This window comes from Hermetia illucens, chromosome 3 (assembly GCF_905115235.1).
Source record: "Hermetia illucens chromosome 3, iHerIll2.2.curated.20191125, whole genome shotgun sequence".
In the NCBI taxonomy this organism is placed as follows: domain Eukaryota; kingdom Metazoa; phylum Arthropoda; class Insecta; order Diptera; family Stratiomyidae; genus Hermetia; species Hermetia illucens.
In genome coordinates, this window is record NC_051851.1 from 10,913,791 (window position 1) to 10,930,459 (window position 16,669).

General features: G+C 45.1%; 1 protein-coding gene across 2 annotated transcripts in view; it reads right to left on the bottom strand.

The window, feature by feature from the left end:
- Positions 1-16,669, bottom strand: part of LOC119652347 (unconventional myosin heavy chain 6) — a 199,840-nt gene that overhangs the window by 52,504 nt on the left and 130,667 nt on the right. For both annotated transcript variants that reach the window (XM_038056375.1, XM_038056374.1), the window contains exons 4-6: positions 12,425-12,532; positions 2,699-2,843; positions 1,696-2,270 (exon numbers count right to left, since the gene is read on the bottom strand). In XM_038056375.1, the coding sequence (XP_037912303.1) occupies positions 1,696-2,270; positions 2,699-2,843; positions 12,425-12,532 (828 nt within the window). The remainder of the gene's footprint in view (positions 1-1,695; positions 2,271-2,698; positions 2,844-12,424; positions 12,533-16,669) is intronic.

A 16,669-nucleotide genomic window follows, 5' to 3' on the forward strand; every position in this document is an offset into this window, starting at 1 on the left:
TAGTCCAAATGTCCCTTGAAATTGATTTTAGCGTCAATCATCACCCCTAAGTATTTGATAACCGGCTTCGAAGTGATGACGTGACCACCAACACGAATATTAACCGTATTCCTCTTCCTACGATTGGTAATCAGGACCGCCTTCGTCTTTTGTTCCGCAAGGTCAAGCTGAACCATCTCCAGCCACGCTTTTATGGCGCTAATGGTTTCGTTAGCGTACATTTCAACGTCTTCAGGTTCTTTCACGACGACAACCACAGCTAGATCATCTGCGAAACCGATTATCGTGGCCTCCTTTGGCACGGGAAGGACAAGGACCCCATTGTACATGACGTTCCACAGGAGAGGACCCAACACTGAGCCCTGTGGTACTCCTACGGTGACGGTGTACTGCTTGGATCTCTCATCCGTGTCGTGCCACAGTATCCTCTCCGAAAGGCAACTGTTGAGGAGCTTAGTCAAGTAACTAGGGACACCCGTTTTAACCAGTGAACTTTTTATCCACTCCCAGCTTGCGGAATTGAACGCATTTTTGATGTCCAATGTCACTACGGCACAGCATTTTTTAGACGACATCGCGTCTCGAGCCAGCTTCAAAACAATGTCTACGGCGTCGATCGTGCCTGCCGTGTCGATAAGGCAAATCGGTCGGTATGATGATGGGTGTCCTGGGTGTTTATTCGGCTTCGGGAGTAAAATTAGTTTTTGCCTCTTCCACCGGTCGGGGAAAACTCCTTCTATCATGCATATTTCAAACACGCTAATAAACCAGTCGGGTCTGGTCTTAGCAGCGAGTTTAAGGGCTCTATTGGGAACGGCATCCAGACCGGGTGCTTTGTTATCACCAATTCTCAGGCAAATTTGCGTAAGTTCCTCCTCAGTTACCGCAGGTATGGTGTAGACGTCCAGTGCTCGCTTGTGTTGTTTGCGCTCCCCTTTAGCCGGGGGGAAGAGCGCCGTCACGATATCGAGCAGAAAATGCGGGCAGGTCAATTGTGGTGTTCGCCCTCTCATCTTCTTCATAACTATCCTGTACGCTGTTCCCCAGGGGCTTTGGTGAACAGCGTACAGGATAGTTATGAAGAAGATGAGAGGGCGAACACCACTGTCTGTCCGTCTGTCTGTCTGTCAGTCTGTCACACGGCTGAACTGATTGTCACGAAATTTGGTGAGAACATGTGGTTAGTCTGATCCTTTACATGCAGCGAGTGGCGCCATTTAGGGTTAAGTTTTAATTTTTTAAAAGAATATTGTCATGTGGGGTATCGAATGAAAGAGCTCGAAAAGTATTTTTCGGAACTGATCTCATTTCCAATATTGGGTGAAACATAGGGGAGATAGCGCTCCAAATGTGTGCCCCAAGAAGTGAATGTGATTCACGGTTAATCTCGCCAACGTTTTAGGTTTTTGGGATAGCTCTTCCCTCTAGGTCGTCTTCGGCCATTCAGGATGGTCGTTTGAGCATCACAATTCCCTTTACTTCATTGCAAATATACTGGCAAATAAAAATCGAATGTCAATACATTGCAATTCACCCCCTACTTTACGTTGCTTATCCTACATCACTACTTTCCTTTCTTTGTTGTCCCATTTCCATTAACACATCTCCACCAACATCCATTCCATTCTAGTCAGATTCAAATGCATTCGTATCAAGTTAAGTTCATGCACAAGGACAATACAGGATTCGACTCACCTCTTGAACTTTTAATGGTATCTCCGTGATGTTGCCACGAACGTTAATCTGCCTCAGCAAACAAACTTGCTGCACGTCGCTCTCCTTCAGTCCCAGCAACGTTGCCACAATGGCCAAGTTATCCTTATCGGTTGGTGTCAGTTCACATCGCTCGCCATCAATATCTTGAAAATCCAAATTACCAAGCCATAGAATTGCACTTAGTACTTTGAAAATCCCATCGATAATGGGTTGTTGGATTTGTAAGACGGTGAAGGCTAAACGGAGCGCCTCGAATCGTTTCGCCTCGGCCGGGATATCGATTTCCACATTCCCAGATGCATTCAGATATCGGTAGAATGATGGATCCTTGAGATGTAATGCTGTCGCCAATTCCTTGTTGTTTTTCCCTTCGGCCACCAGTTGATAGAGGACATGGTAGTTGCGTTCACCGGGACTTTGGTGGGTGATTCGTGATTGCTCCAGGAGATAATCTTGGATTATGCACCCCTTGATGCACCATTTAGGGTCGAAGCAAACCTGCATGAATTTACCGAAGCGGGAACTGTTGTCGTTGCGTATCGTTTTCGCATTACCTAAAGGTGGATAATGGGAAAGTTATTGGTTACAGTCAATGGGAAAATCGCGGGGGGGTTCGAAAAATCTTCAATCTTCGAAGCTTGTGAAAGTTGAAAAGAAAGGACTAATTAGGCCTCTTCGGCATATGCTTACTTGATTAATTCATGTATTGTTTTGATACGCTGTACGTGGCTGAACTTTATCCCAAATCTCAGGGAAAGCCCACACAAAACATACCAAAAAACAAAGACCCACACATTCATGAATTTTCATTAGAGACAAATTATTCTAATTCAACTTTAATTAGTTGTGGGAAACTTTCACATTCGAAAATTCTGAAACCTTTAAGTATTCATACTACTCCAGGGAGAGAATATACTAAATTAATTGTATCTGTATCTGAAAAATTCATTAGATACACATCTATCGTTCAGGGAAAACTTACCGAAGGCTTCCAGTATGGTGTTAGCTTCGAGTATCTGCTGCTGCACCCATGTCGATACATCGCATGTCACCGTACAAAGATACTGAAGAATGAACTTTGTTGTTTCCGTTTTTCCTGCTCCCGATTCGCCGGATATAACACATGACTGAGAAAATTTCCATGAAAATAGATGAAAAATTGAAGAATTTTAGATGGAAAACAATAGTCAATTCTTCAATAGTAATTAAGAATGTTTTCAGATAAAAGTTTGTCGTTGGAATATCTACGTTCCTCCCGGTTGAGCGTGTGGGTTGGACGCACCAATGAATCTGGGATCGAGTTTTACACTTTCACTGACATTTTTATTCAAATGAGCCCCATTTGTGGTGGCAGAAGTACGCTCGCCCTATTGGATGAACTTTTTGAAAGTTCGCAGAGATTTGTGTAGTTTGAATTGAATTGAATTTTCATGAGGCCTTTGTACTGGAGTTGTTTGGAAAAACTTGTCAAATTAGATGGTGGAATATGAAAGGGAAAATAATATCTCATTGACTTGCAAAATCTATAAACCTTTGCCTTTGAGAGACATAAAACAAACATATATGGTTCGATGATCATCTTGACTATTGATTCGACGCTAGGAATAATGATGACAGCCTCAGTGATAGATGTTAGCCACTTTCAAAACATTCTGTATGAATAATAGAGAATCCTAATGATATAGTCATAGAGGAAAACCATAATTTGGTTTTATTACGGAAACCCTGGTCAATTTCGCGTGGGAAAATAGATGATCTAATGATGGTAAAGATATATAACATGGAGACATTGTGATCTGATACATGGTTGGTTCTGGGCAATGTTTGGTGTGTCTAGTGGCATTTAGGCTCTACCACTTCCAACTCTACCATCATCCGATTGTCGCCTCTCCTCGATGTGTGACCTATCCACTGCCATTTTCGCTTTCCGATCACAACGCTTACCCGTCCTGTGTGCCGAATAAGTTGTTCGTTTCAAATAGTATCAGGCCAGCGTACTCCGATGACACGACGCAGACAGGTGTTCACAAAGGCTTGAAGCTTTTAAGTAACAATAGAGTTCACTTTCCAAGTGCTACTCCTATATAGCAACACAGAAGGAATACTAGGACAGGACAGTCTCAACTTGATCTAGGTGTTGAGATAACCGCATTTCCAGATTTTAGATAGAGCTGCAAAAGCGGATCTCGCGCTGCTAATGTATCGGGCTGCATCCAGTTCGATGCCACCGGCCACAGAAACCACGCTTCCTAAATATACAAATTGATGGACGCCCATTAATGCAGATATAGAGAGCGCGATGACCAGTCAAACTGGGAACCTTGGTTTTCATCATCATCATCATCAACGGCGCAACAACCAGTATCCGGTCTAGGCCTGCCTTAATAAGGAACTCCAGACATCCCGGTTTTGCGCCGAGGTCCACCAATTCGATATCCCTAAAAGCTGTCTGGCGTCCTGACCCACGCTATCGCTCCATCTTAGGCAGGGTCTGCCTCGTCTTCTTTTTCTACCATAGATATTGCCCTTATAGACTTTCCGGGCGGGATCATCCTCATCCATACGAATTGAGTGACCCGCCCACCGTAACCTATTGAGCCGGATTTTATCCACAACCGGACGGTCATGGTATCGCTCATAGATTTCGTCATTGTGTAGGCTACGGAATCGTCCATCCTCATGTAGGGGGCCAAAAATTCTTCGGAGGATTCTTCTCTCGAACGCGGCCAAGAGTTCGCAATTTTTCTTGCTAAGAACCCAAGTTTCCGAGGAATACATGAGGACTGGCAAGATCATAGTCTTGTACAGTAAGAGCTTTGACCCTATGGTGAGACGTTTCGAGCGGAACAGTCTTTGTAAGCTGAAGTAGGCTCTGTTGGCTGACAACAACCGTGCGCGGATTTCATCATCGTAGTTGTTATCGGTTGTGATTTTCGACCCTAGATAGGAGAAATTGTCAACGGTCTCAAAGTTGTATTCTCCTATCCTTATTTTTCTTCGTGTTTGTGTTTGACCAGTGCGGTTTGATATTGTTGGTTGATTCGTCTTCGGTGCTGACGTTGCCACCATATATTTTGTCTTGCCTTCATTGATGTGCAGCCCAAGATCTCGCGCCGCCTGCTCGATTTGGATGAAGGCAGTTTGTACATCTCGGGTCGTTCTTCCCATGATGTCGATATCGTCAGCACCTTGGTTTTGCTGGTGTTTATTTTCAGTCCAACTCTACTTGACTCTTTTTCCAAATCCAGGGCCATCTGGCCGAGTTCCATGACCCGGTGAGAGAGCAAACAGATGTCATTAGTGTAGTTGTGGTATTTGAGGAAAGATGCCATAGTCCATTTAAATCCCCCACGTCCTCCGGACAGGGCAATATGGACTATCAGTGACAAGCCTTAGGTCTCATAATCCTTTGAGATTTTACCTCGGTGCAGCACGTAGTATTTTGCGCCATCATTTGTCGCACTGATAATGAATATTAGTTTTTCCGGAATGCCCCTTGCGTAGAGAACTCCTGTTCACGCTATCGAAACATTCTCAAAATCAATGAAGAGCAGGGTGTTGCACACTATTCCTAAATAATCCGCAGAATGTCTATGTGGTCAATGCACAAGGATCCAGAGCAAAAACCACCCTGCTCTCTGTCGATCAAGCTTTTCAGATATTTTTTGATGCGTTCCAGGATGATATGGCTATTATCTTTGTAACGGTAAAGAGCACGCATATATCTTTCCAATTGTCACACTCAAAACGAGTCTCGTTCATTGGAATCTTGACGGTCATCCCCTTCTTCCACTTTCTGGGAAAGGTCTCTGACATCTAAGATTTCTTTATGAGTGGAAACAACAAATGTGCAGTAGCTGCAAATGTGTGGTAAACAATTCTACGGGTCAACCCCGGAAGCTCTACTCCGTTTGATCGCATGGATGACCGAAATGATTTCTCTTCTGCTTGGAGAAACAGTCCATATTGGCATGCTACGATGACTAGCCATTTAATCCAGAAGAGGGGGAATCTCACCAGATGTGATACGGTTAAGTGTTCCTTTAACCTCTTCAGTTGATTATCACCGTGGATGGGCAGTCGACATTAACGCAGAAACCATGAGCTTCGCCCTTTCAGTTGAGATATGAGGTCCTCTTCCTGGATTCTCCGGATCGTGCTGCTTCCACATAGATATTCACATTTTGAACCAGTTTTTTTAATACGTCACTTCGCGCTTGAAAATACCTGCAATTGACACCTATTTTCCCATCAACCAAGGTTTTAGGTTAGGTTAGTTCAACAGAGGGAGCCACACCTCCAAGTACTCAGGCCTTTTATAGGATCCATTGTTCTGCCCCCTAAAATAGACTAGTCAACGACTTCCACTCTGTTGAAGGCACCACAGTTGAAGAAAACCTTTCCAGGATACCTTCACTCCTCCCCTTCCCTACGCGGTATACATACACACAGCAAAGATCACCGTTCCATTTTTTGTTCATATGATAGTTTAAGGAGCAGTGTTCCATTAAAAGTCCTATTACGCTTTTTGTGTCGCTTTCGTTAAGGCACAGTGTCGTCTTTAGAATTTCTGCGTAATCCGCATAAATTTGTGCGTGCAATGGCTGCTGTTGCAGTCCACAGAGCAGCGTCTTCAAAGGACTCTGAAAGTGTGCGGTTCAGAGTTTAATCCCCTAGAAAGTTGCACTTTATTAGCAAGCTTTGTTCACTCGTAATAGTTCAACTGGTAGGGGCAGAAGAGAAGGCTCTAAAGTGTAAAATTTTTGTTTGAAGTTCCTTTCCACCGTGTCTTCTGATTCCAGAAGGTTTAGGCAACAATGGGAATGGCAGTACATAGTTGAGTCCAGTTTCTCCCATTATGGGCGTTGTTGTACTTTCCTTTTGGGCTGACTGCGCCGTAGGCATTAAGTAGAGACTAGCTACTGAAGTGAAAAGCCTGTGATCCAAAAATTTATCCATGGATGGCTCTTGGCTATTATGACATCTTACCACTTGGAGAGTACAAATCCTTACATTCCATAATCAAGTTTTGGACTCTCTTAGTGGGTTGATGAACTACCTAAATTACCCCATCAGAACAAAATTATGTCCGAGGGGAGCATCTACAGCTTACTATTGAATCCCACATCCATCTTTACGTGGTAACCTACTGGGTGTTGGGTATGTCATCAAAATTGCACACAGGGGAGGGTGGATTTTCCGATGTTTAGAACAGAAAAACTATACAAGTCGGTCCTTCTGAAAGGGAGCTGAACTTGGTCCACACAATGCTTCCATAGAGAACATCAGTCTGTACAGAAACTTAAGGTACAGCTTCGAATGAGAAGGATCAAACGGCAAATGGGCTGCACTTGTATATCCTGGAAGGTATTGAACCTTTATCAAACGGATATCTTGCAGGAATTTGCTCCGGAAGGCATCGTTGCACTCCAAAAAAACGAAATAGCTCGGGAGATCAGTAAATGATTGAAGATCTTACAAAAGTTTTGCTAGCGGAAAAGAACAAGGAAGCAAAAGATTCGACCAGCATCAGGTGCATCAGCAGACAAATTCTCACATGATTTTGACGTACTGGCTATTCGTAACTTTCGTAAGTATGTGGGATCGGGCTGGTTGCTGATCATGTTTAAGGGCAAGTAGAATTGTTGGATAGATCAATTGAACCAGCAGCATCTCGTAGGCTATCATCCTTCATCATCATCATCATCAACGGTGTAACAACTGGTATCCGGTCTAGGCCTGCCTTAATAAGGAACTCCAGACATCCCGGTTTTGCGCCGAGGTCCCCCATTCGATATCCCTAAAAACTGTCTGGCGTACTGACCTACGCCATCGCTCCATCTCAGACAGGGTTTGCCTCGTCTTCTTTTTCTACCATAGATATTGCCCTTATAGACATTCCGGACTGGATCATCATCATCCATACGGATTAGGTGACCCGCCCACCGTAACCTATTGAACCGGATTTTATCCACAACCTTACGGTCATGGTATCGCTCATAGATTTCGTCGTTATGTAGGCTACGGAATCATCCATCCTCATTTAGGGGGCCAAAAAATTCTTCGGAGGATTCTTCTCTCCAACGTGCCCAAGAGTTCGCAATTTTTCTTGCTAAGAACGCAGGTCTCCGAGGAATACATGAGGGCTGGCAAGATCATTATCCTGTACAGTAAGAGCTTTGACCCTATGGGGAGACGTTTCGAGCGGAACGGTTTTTGTAAGCTGAAATAGGCTCTGTTGGCTGACAACAACCGTGCGCGGATTTCATCATCGTAGCTGTTATCAATTGTGATTTTCCACCCTGGATAGGAGAAATTGTCAACGGTCTCAAAGTTGTATTCTCCTATTCTTATTCTTCTTCGTGTTTGACCAGTGCGGTTTGATGTTGTTGGTTGATTCGTCTTCGGTGCTAACCACCATATATTTTGTCTTGCCTTCATTGATGTGCAGCCCAAGATCTCGCACAAATCGCCGCCTGCTCGATCTGGATGAAGGCAGTTTGTACGTCTCGGGTGGTTTTTCCCATGATGTCGATATCGTCAGCATAGGCCAGTAGTTGGGTGGACTTAAAAAGGATCATACCTCTTGCATTTACATCAGCCTCACGGATCACTTTATCGAGGGCCAAGTTAAAGAGGACACATGATAGGGCACCGTTGTTGATGTCGAATGGTCTTGAGAGTGATCCTGCTGCTTTTATCAGGCCTCGCACATTGGTCAGGGTCAGCCTAGTCAATCTTATCAATTTCGTCGGGATACCGAATTCCCTCATGGCCGTGTACAGTTTTACCCTGGCTACGCTACCATAGGTGGCTTTAAAGTCGATGAATAGATGGTGCAACTGTTGTCCATATTTCAACAGTTTTTCCATCGCTTACCGCAGAGAGAAAATCTGATCTGTGAAACTGTTATCTGTTCTACGCAAAATAGGACGACAAATTGCAGTATAAGAATTGCAGAGGTATATCATTATTTTACGTGCTATAATATATTTGTGTATATCCCTCGACGATTACCTACCCTGTCGTGGTCAAGGAGCTCAGTAAGGAGGATCTTCCGAAAACCAGAGGTGAAACCTGAAGCTAAGCGGTAATCAAAACCCCAATCCAAGGTGTGACTACCGCGCCGAGGGCTGAACGGTTACAGGGGTTAAGATGTGGCCGTGCTCCTGGGTACCAAGCGACCCCCAGCTTCAACTAACCTTAGCTCGCAAAAAAGGCTCTCCAGAGATTGACTTATTTTCCCCGGCAAAACAAAGGCCATGGCGGCCAACTGTGAAGAAACTAAAAACTTAAAAAACAAAAGAAATCAACAGCACTTTGATGATGAAGATCCAGCCCTGAGTTCTTCGATGGAGACTCATATTCGCCACTTATTTAAGTGAAAACCAACTGATAACAACTACGATGATGAAATCCGCGCACGGTTGTTGTCAGCCAACAGAGCCTATTTCAGCTTACAAAGACTGTTCCGCTCGAAACGTCTCACCATAGGGTCAAAGCTCTTACTGTACAAGACTACGATCTTGCCAGTCCTCATGTATTCCTCGGAAACTTGGGTTCTTAGCAAGAAAAATTGCGAACTCTTGGCCGCGTTCGAAAGAAGAATCCTCCGAAGAATTTTTGGCCCCGTACATGAGGATGGACGATTCCGTAGCCTACACACTGACGAAATTTATGAGCGATACCATGACCGTCCGGTTGTAGATAAAATCCGGCTCAATAGGTTACGGTGGACGGGTCACTTAATCTGTATGGATGAGGATGATCCCACCCGGAAAGTCTATAAGGGCAATATCTATGGTAGAAAAAGAAGACGAGGCAGACCCTGCCTAAGATGGAGCGATGGCGTAGGGCAGGACGCCAGACAGCTTTTAGGGATATCGAATTGGTGGACTTCGGCGCACAACCGAGATGTCTTGAGTTCCTTATTAAGGCAGGCCTAGACCGGATACCGGTTGTTGCGCCGTTGATGATGATGATGAAACCAACCCTATTGGGATCCAGTTCTTAACAGACGAGCCAAAGCAGTCCCCTTCTGTCAGCATTCCTGACCCCGCGCTCCAATCGACGCCACCTGCTTAGGCTAAAATCTCACCTAGGGGTAAGCATCTGTCTTCGGGCAGCAAACAACCTCCGGGCAAACAGCCTTCGGGCAAAACAATGTATACGGGGTCTCAGGAGTTGCCCACAGGGAAGGGTTCTCTCTCCTCTGTTATGGCTCCTGATAATGGGCATCTTGCTGTGCCTCCTGGAGGACCCAAAGATCTTCGCACAAGCATTTGCAGATGATCTAGCTGCAATAATTATCAGCAAGTTTGCGGGCACAGTTTGCGACCGCTTGAATGCAACACTGCATATAATCCGCAGTTGGTGCGTCCCTAATGGATTCTCGGTGAACGGTAGGACTGGACTAGTTATGTTCGTCAAGTGGGAAGCTACACGCTACCCAGCTTAACAGGGTTGGAAATCCAACTGGTACAAACAGCCAAATATATAGGAGTACATTTCAACTACAAGTTAATGTGGAAGTACCATATCCAGGAACAATACCAAAAATCCTAGAGGTTGCTCTGGGTGCCGCAGGTTTTACCTGGAGACTTTCACCATTTTGCTGTATGCCTGTTGTGGAATCCACTTTCCTAAGATGGCCGACGAGTGGGTCGTCGCAAAGGCACAGTGGAGAATGAGTGCGGCCATCTCAGGAAATCGTGCGGGAAACTGAAGCGGATTTCATGTAAGCACGAGAGATGAGGCATAGGTGTGGTTGACGCGCTATATCCCAACAAGAAGTAAATGGCAACCATATAGGCTGATTGGCCGAAAATCGTTCGCGGACTAATAGACTTTAGACATGAAAACCCCACGAACCGTTTCAGGATCACGGTACTTGTCTGACGGAAATACAGCTCGGATAGATCTCCACGAGCTATGGCACAACTCTTCGTACTCTTTCTGGATCATGACTGTCGTAATGCCTTCAGAGAAGATTCCTGATCAGACACAATCTAGTTTCCCACTTTGGAAGCCCCCATTGTCAGGTGGTAGCGTGATAGCAAATAGAGAATCCTATTGATATAGTCATAGAGGCCAATGGAAGACACATACTGAATGGAAAAATAAATTACCAAAAATGATAAAGATAACATTGGGACATCGTGATCTGCTACATGGTTATCAAAAATCTGACAAAATTCTCGATCTATTTCAGAATTTACAAGTAAATGAGGAAATTTTTGATGTGTCTAGCGACATTTAGGCAATGCCCCTTATTCTTATGAGAAGCATGTTTTCAGTTTCTGATAGCAGCATTAATCAATTGTACTGATACTCCAATCGCTGGCTTGGTTCCTGGCATGAAAGAATTTAAACCACCTTTTCCTAAGGTAGTTGAAATTTCATTTCCATCTATGCCAAAGTGACCAAGTACCCAGAGTAGTTCTACCGTATTGAATCTAAATATAGATTTTAAACTTGGTCTACATTCCTGAAGGATTTTCGAGGTAAACTAGGTATTGCACAACGCCTTAAAGCTTCTCGGTTTTCGCAGCATATGGTGATACGCCTGAGAGGTAAACTCCTGTTCCAGAACCCTATTCTTATTTAGCTATCGGTTTGAAAACCGCAGTGTATCCCGCCATGCACACGACTGGTTTACCAAACTTTTCTCTACGTCTGGAGATAAGTTTATGTCTCCTACCAAATAGATGTATTCAGTCCTTCCAATGCTCCTTACGGATGCATAGGCGAACATCAGCCTAATGATAGCAGCATTAATACATCATTCCTGAGTGCCCACATGGAAAAAAGGTCTCCTTGGAAAGAAAAGAACGTCCAGTTTGCTCTTTTTAATATTTGGATTTACTGAAAGCCCATCCGTGAGGTACTAACTGTCAAACAGATCAACGACGCATTATATGTTTCTCAACACAGCTACGTCATTTGCAAAGCCTTAAGCGTGCAATGGCAGCTGTTGCAGTTCTTCAAAGAACTCTCAAGCTGAGCGGCCCAGAGTTTCCAATTGAGCTTCCACATTTTTTAGTTGATCCTTTCTTTAAGAATCGGTTGGTTTCTGAACGCAGTTTTCTGGCAAAACTTTGCAGTTACTAATTCACATACATTTTTTCGCAAACGATTGTCAGCTAGAACCTTGTTTGGAAATTGTGAAGTATTGAATCGGTTCTCTCAAAAGAAAGGATCATCTGGGTGTATGGGTAATTTTCATACCGAAGAAGGGCGGTCGTGTCCATAAGTTCTTAAAGGATTTAAGACTAATCAGCCCTCCCTTTGTTGAAAATCCTAGAGTGTATCCTAGATATCCACGTGAGGATGATTATAGAAAAATTGGTTCTTTCCAACTATCAATAGGCCTACCTCCAATAGAAATTTTCGAGGACTACTCTTCACGAGGCAATTAGGACGATCGAAAGGATAGTATACCACCATAATTCACCTTATCCACTTGCGAACAAGTAAAATGCGAAATTCATAACTATTCCTCACAATAAACTTCCACCATGAAAAAGTTCTCACTATCGAAATGTATTTCCTATGAAATAAACCATAAATTAACTGAGTCAGCGTCTGACCTGCTCACAGGATATTACTTTCTATAAATATCGCAATGAACAAATAACTTTACAGTCGTTGAAAAGTTTTCCATTTCGTTTATGATTACGTAATAATCAAATGGACAAAATAGCATTACCTGATTCCTATCTGTGTCCTTTATGTTTCTGTAGGCAGCTTCGGCTAATGCGAAGACATGTGGCTCTAACACCCCCAACTTTTGTCCGTGGTATTTGAAAACGTATTCCTGTAAAAAAAGAAAGGAGAAAATTTATTATTAGATATTTTTTGAATTTATAGTTGGCTTTTATTATTAAATACACATATCGGAAAGAATGACATGGAAACAGTGAATTACACATATGGTATCTACCTTGTGTACTGCTCCGTTAGCCAGTTAGGAATAAATTAGAAGTCCACATTACGACGAAATTTATAAGGGATACCACAACCGTCTGGTTGTGGATAAAATCTGACTCCACAGGTTACGTTGGGCAGGACATCTAATCCGTATTGATGAGGATTACCCAGCCCGGAAGGTCTACCATATAAGGGCAATATCTATGGTAAAAAAAAGAAGACGAGCCTGAGCCTGCCTGCCTGAGATGGGGCGATGGCGTAGGTCAGGACGCCAGGCAGCTTTGAGGGATATCGAATTGGGGTGTTTGGAGTTCCTTACTACAGCTCGGTCCTGGCGAAAAACAATATGTCCGCATCCTCCCCGCGGTATCTCCAAGTGGAACAAGAACAGCCTTGAAACTGGGCGATTAGGCCAATCCAACAACATGGAGCTTAAAAAGTCCTGAACGACATAGTCCAAAATGATAGTTCCCTCCCAACTGCATTTGCTCCTCAAGCACCTGAAATCCTACAGAACAACATTCTTTATCCAAGAGCAAATCCACAGTCGAAATCGTTGTGAACACTAATTGTGTGTGTGTTTGTGGTGGGTGATAAGTTATAGCCTCTGAACACGCAAGCCATGGTGGCCAATTGTACTCGACTCCCCCGTCTAAGGAGATATCTCGGATTCGTTAATGTATCGCAGGATTTCCGTTAGTGAATGTGATGCTACCCATTGCAACTGGAGAACATTGGCACCAAAGATCTGATGCCTAATGCGTCCATAGATGGGGCATTCACATAGAAAATGCTCTGTGGATTTCACTTTCTTACTGCAGGAGGAACATATGCTCAGCTAGTAAGTTATGGCTTGTCAGAGTGCCTACAATACTCCTGCAAGCCCTCCGGCTTTTCGGCAGGATAAACTTTGCGATATACTTGTTTGATTCTGACAGGAAAAGCTTGGTGTGTCTAGTAGCATTTCGACTCTGCTACCTGTCATTGTGGGAAGCTTCTTACCATTTTCAGAAGACAGCCTTAGCCAATGCTACTGATACTTCAATTGCTGGCATTTTTGCTAAAGCATCCGAGTTTTCATTTCCCTCTCCACTACAGTGACCAGGTACCCAGAGTAGTCTACCGTATTGAATCTTGAGATAGAGTTTAAACCGTTTCTGTATTCCTGAGCGATTTTCGGGGTAATCAAAGGACTGCTCAACGCCCTCAATGCAGTCTAGCTCTTACTGCAGATTGCGAGGTACTAGCCCTTCAATCGCTCGTCAATCACCCAGTTTGGCGTCCTTAGAATCGCATATACTTCGGAAAAGCCGCCTTGTGGTTTGATTCGAGAGGTAGACTCCGGCTCCCGAGGCCGGTTCTGTTTTTGAGCCATCGGTGTAGAAGACTCCCATATATCCCGCTACGCATTCCTCTGGGACTTCCCAGTTCTTTCTACGTTTCAGGGTGACTTTATATCTTCTACCAAACTACCCCATAGATCTAATTAGTCTATGAGCTGCTCTCATTGCAGTGCTCTGAATAAACAAATCCAAGGCCTGCACATTGAGTACTAAATTCAGAGCTGCGCCGGATGTCGTGCTCATGGCACCGGTGATACCCAAACACACAGTCCTCTGCAGTGCAGTTCGCATAGTAGTGAGTCGATCAACGTACTCCATAGAAGTGACTATAGCAGTTTCTGGAAAGGCGCATAATCAAACGTCGCTTCAATGTCCACGAACATCCCCATCGCGTACTCGCCCTTCAGAGTTGCATTCTCTATCTTTGAAACCAAAGAATGAAGAGCAGACTTACGGAACTTTCCACACTGGTAAGTATGTTGGTTTTCATTAAGTGAGTGCGAGTAAGCGCCTCCCTTCGAATGTGACCCGCAATCAGTTCCATCAAACCTTTTAGGAAGAATTTAGTCAAACTGATCTGTTTTTTGGACTAGAATTGTCATCTTTCCCATGCTTCGGTATGATCACAACCTTAACCTTCTGCCAAGAGATATTTCTTAGAAATCGCTCTAAGTGTTTCATACCTTCCTTTAGCATTGCTGGATAGATGCCATCTCTGAAAGACCACCCGCAAGGTCGATGAACGGGAGCAGCCTGTTGTATATCACCCTCTCCAACATCCTCCCCATGGTGTCTAAGAGACAAATAGGGCGATATGAAGAGGGCACGCCGGGTGGTTTTCGGGGCTTCGGTAGCAACACCAGCTTCTGCCTCTTCCACTGGGCGGGAAACACTCCTTCCGCCATGCACGATTCGAATGTGCTTGCGAACCACCTTGGTCTGGCCTTGACCGCCACCTTCAGAGCCCTGTTCGGAATTCCGTCCAATCCCGGAGCCTTGCTGTCCCCAATACGTCTGCAGATTTCCCAAAGTTCCTCTTCGGGAACATCAGGGATCGAGAAGACGTCTTGCTGAGCTGCCAGTTGGGGTTCCCTTTCGTCCTGCTTCTGCTGCGGGAAAAGAGTTGTAATTATTTGCAACAAGAGCCGTGGGCATGTCACTTGAGGTGATTTTCGCCCGCGGATCTTCATCATTACAACTTGGTAGGCTGTACCCCACGGATTCGTATTAGCCTCCATGCAGAGCTTCTGGTAGCATTCCCGCTCGCTTCTCCGAATGGCCTTCTTAAGGTTGCTTCGCAGATCCCCATATTCCTCCTCACGCTCCTGGTGCTCCGGCCTTCCCCTTGTCCTGTGGGAAAGTCTCCTCGCTCGGAGACAAGAGGATCTCTCTTTCAGAGCGGCAATATGGGTTTCGGCGAGCTCGTTCTACGGTCGATGTAGTAGCAAAGGTCGTGGAATTGGCTCGAAATGCAATGACCATGGGCAAATGCTGTGCTCTGGTGACGCTGGACGTCAAAAATGCTTTTAACTCAGCCAACTGGGGCTGGATTAAGGGCGCTTTGGCCAAACTGGGTGTTCCTAGCTACTTGGCTCGGCTCATCGAGAGTTACTTTTCGGACAGACTTCTCTGGTACGAGACGGACGACGGGCCGAAGGAGTACATTGTGATAGCAGGTGTGCCTCAAGGTTCTGTATTGGGACCGCTGCTGTGGAACATAATGTACGACGGAGTGCTTGGCCTTCGCGTGCCGGAGGAGACAACGCTGATTGGTTTTGCGGACGACCTGGCGGTAGTTGCAATTGCAAGGCATCCCGAGGACATGGAGCTTTATGCAAATGAAGCCATTCATACCATCAAGTCATGGTTACGAATGGCCAAGCTGGACCTGGCGGACGAAAAGACGGAGGCGGTCCTCATTACTAACCGTAGGAAGAACAACATGGTTACCATCCGGGTTGGTAATCGTGAGGTCGTCTCAAAATCGGTTGTCAAATACCTGGGGGTGATGATCAATGCCAAGCTGAGTTTCAAGGGACACTTGGATTATGCGCGAGAGAAGGCAGCAAATGCCAGCTCATCCCTTGCAAGGAAGATGCCTAACGTGGGAAGGCCGAATTATAGTCGCAGGCTACTCATCGCGGGAGTGGTGAGGTCGATCCTGCTATACGCGGCCCCTGTCTGAGCGGAAGCGTTGAACCACGCTGTCAACCGGAGGAAGATAAGTTCGGCATACCGGCCAATTGCGCTAAGGGTATGCAGCGCATTTAGGACGGCGTCGACGGAGGCAGTGTATGTCATCGCAGGAATGATCCCTATAGATCTTCTAGCGGGCGAGGCACACTGGCTCTACGAAAAACGGAAGGCAAATCCAGCCGAGGTGAATGCGGATTTCCGAAAAGCCATCAGGAGAGAGTTGTGTGGCAAGTGGCAACAACGATGGGATAACTCCGACAACGGCCGGTGGACCCATACATTGATCCCGTGTATCGAGAAATGGGTCAACCGAAAGCACGGAAAATTGAATTACCACCTGACACAGTTCCTTACGGGACACGGTGGCTATAGGAAGTACTTGCATCGCTTCGAGTTGGACGAGTCTCCCAACTGTCCTGAATGCGGTGCTACACCCGAGGACCCGGAGCACCTTATGTTCCATTGTCCCAGATTTGTGCAGCAGA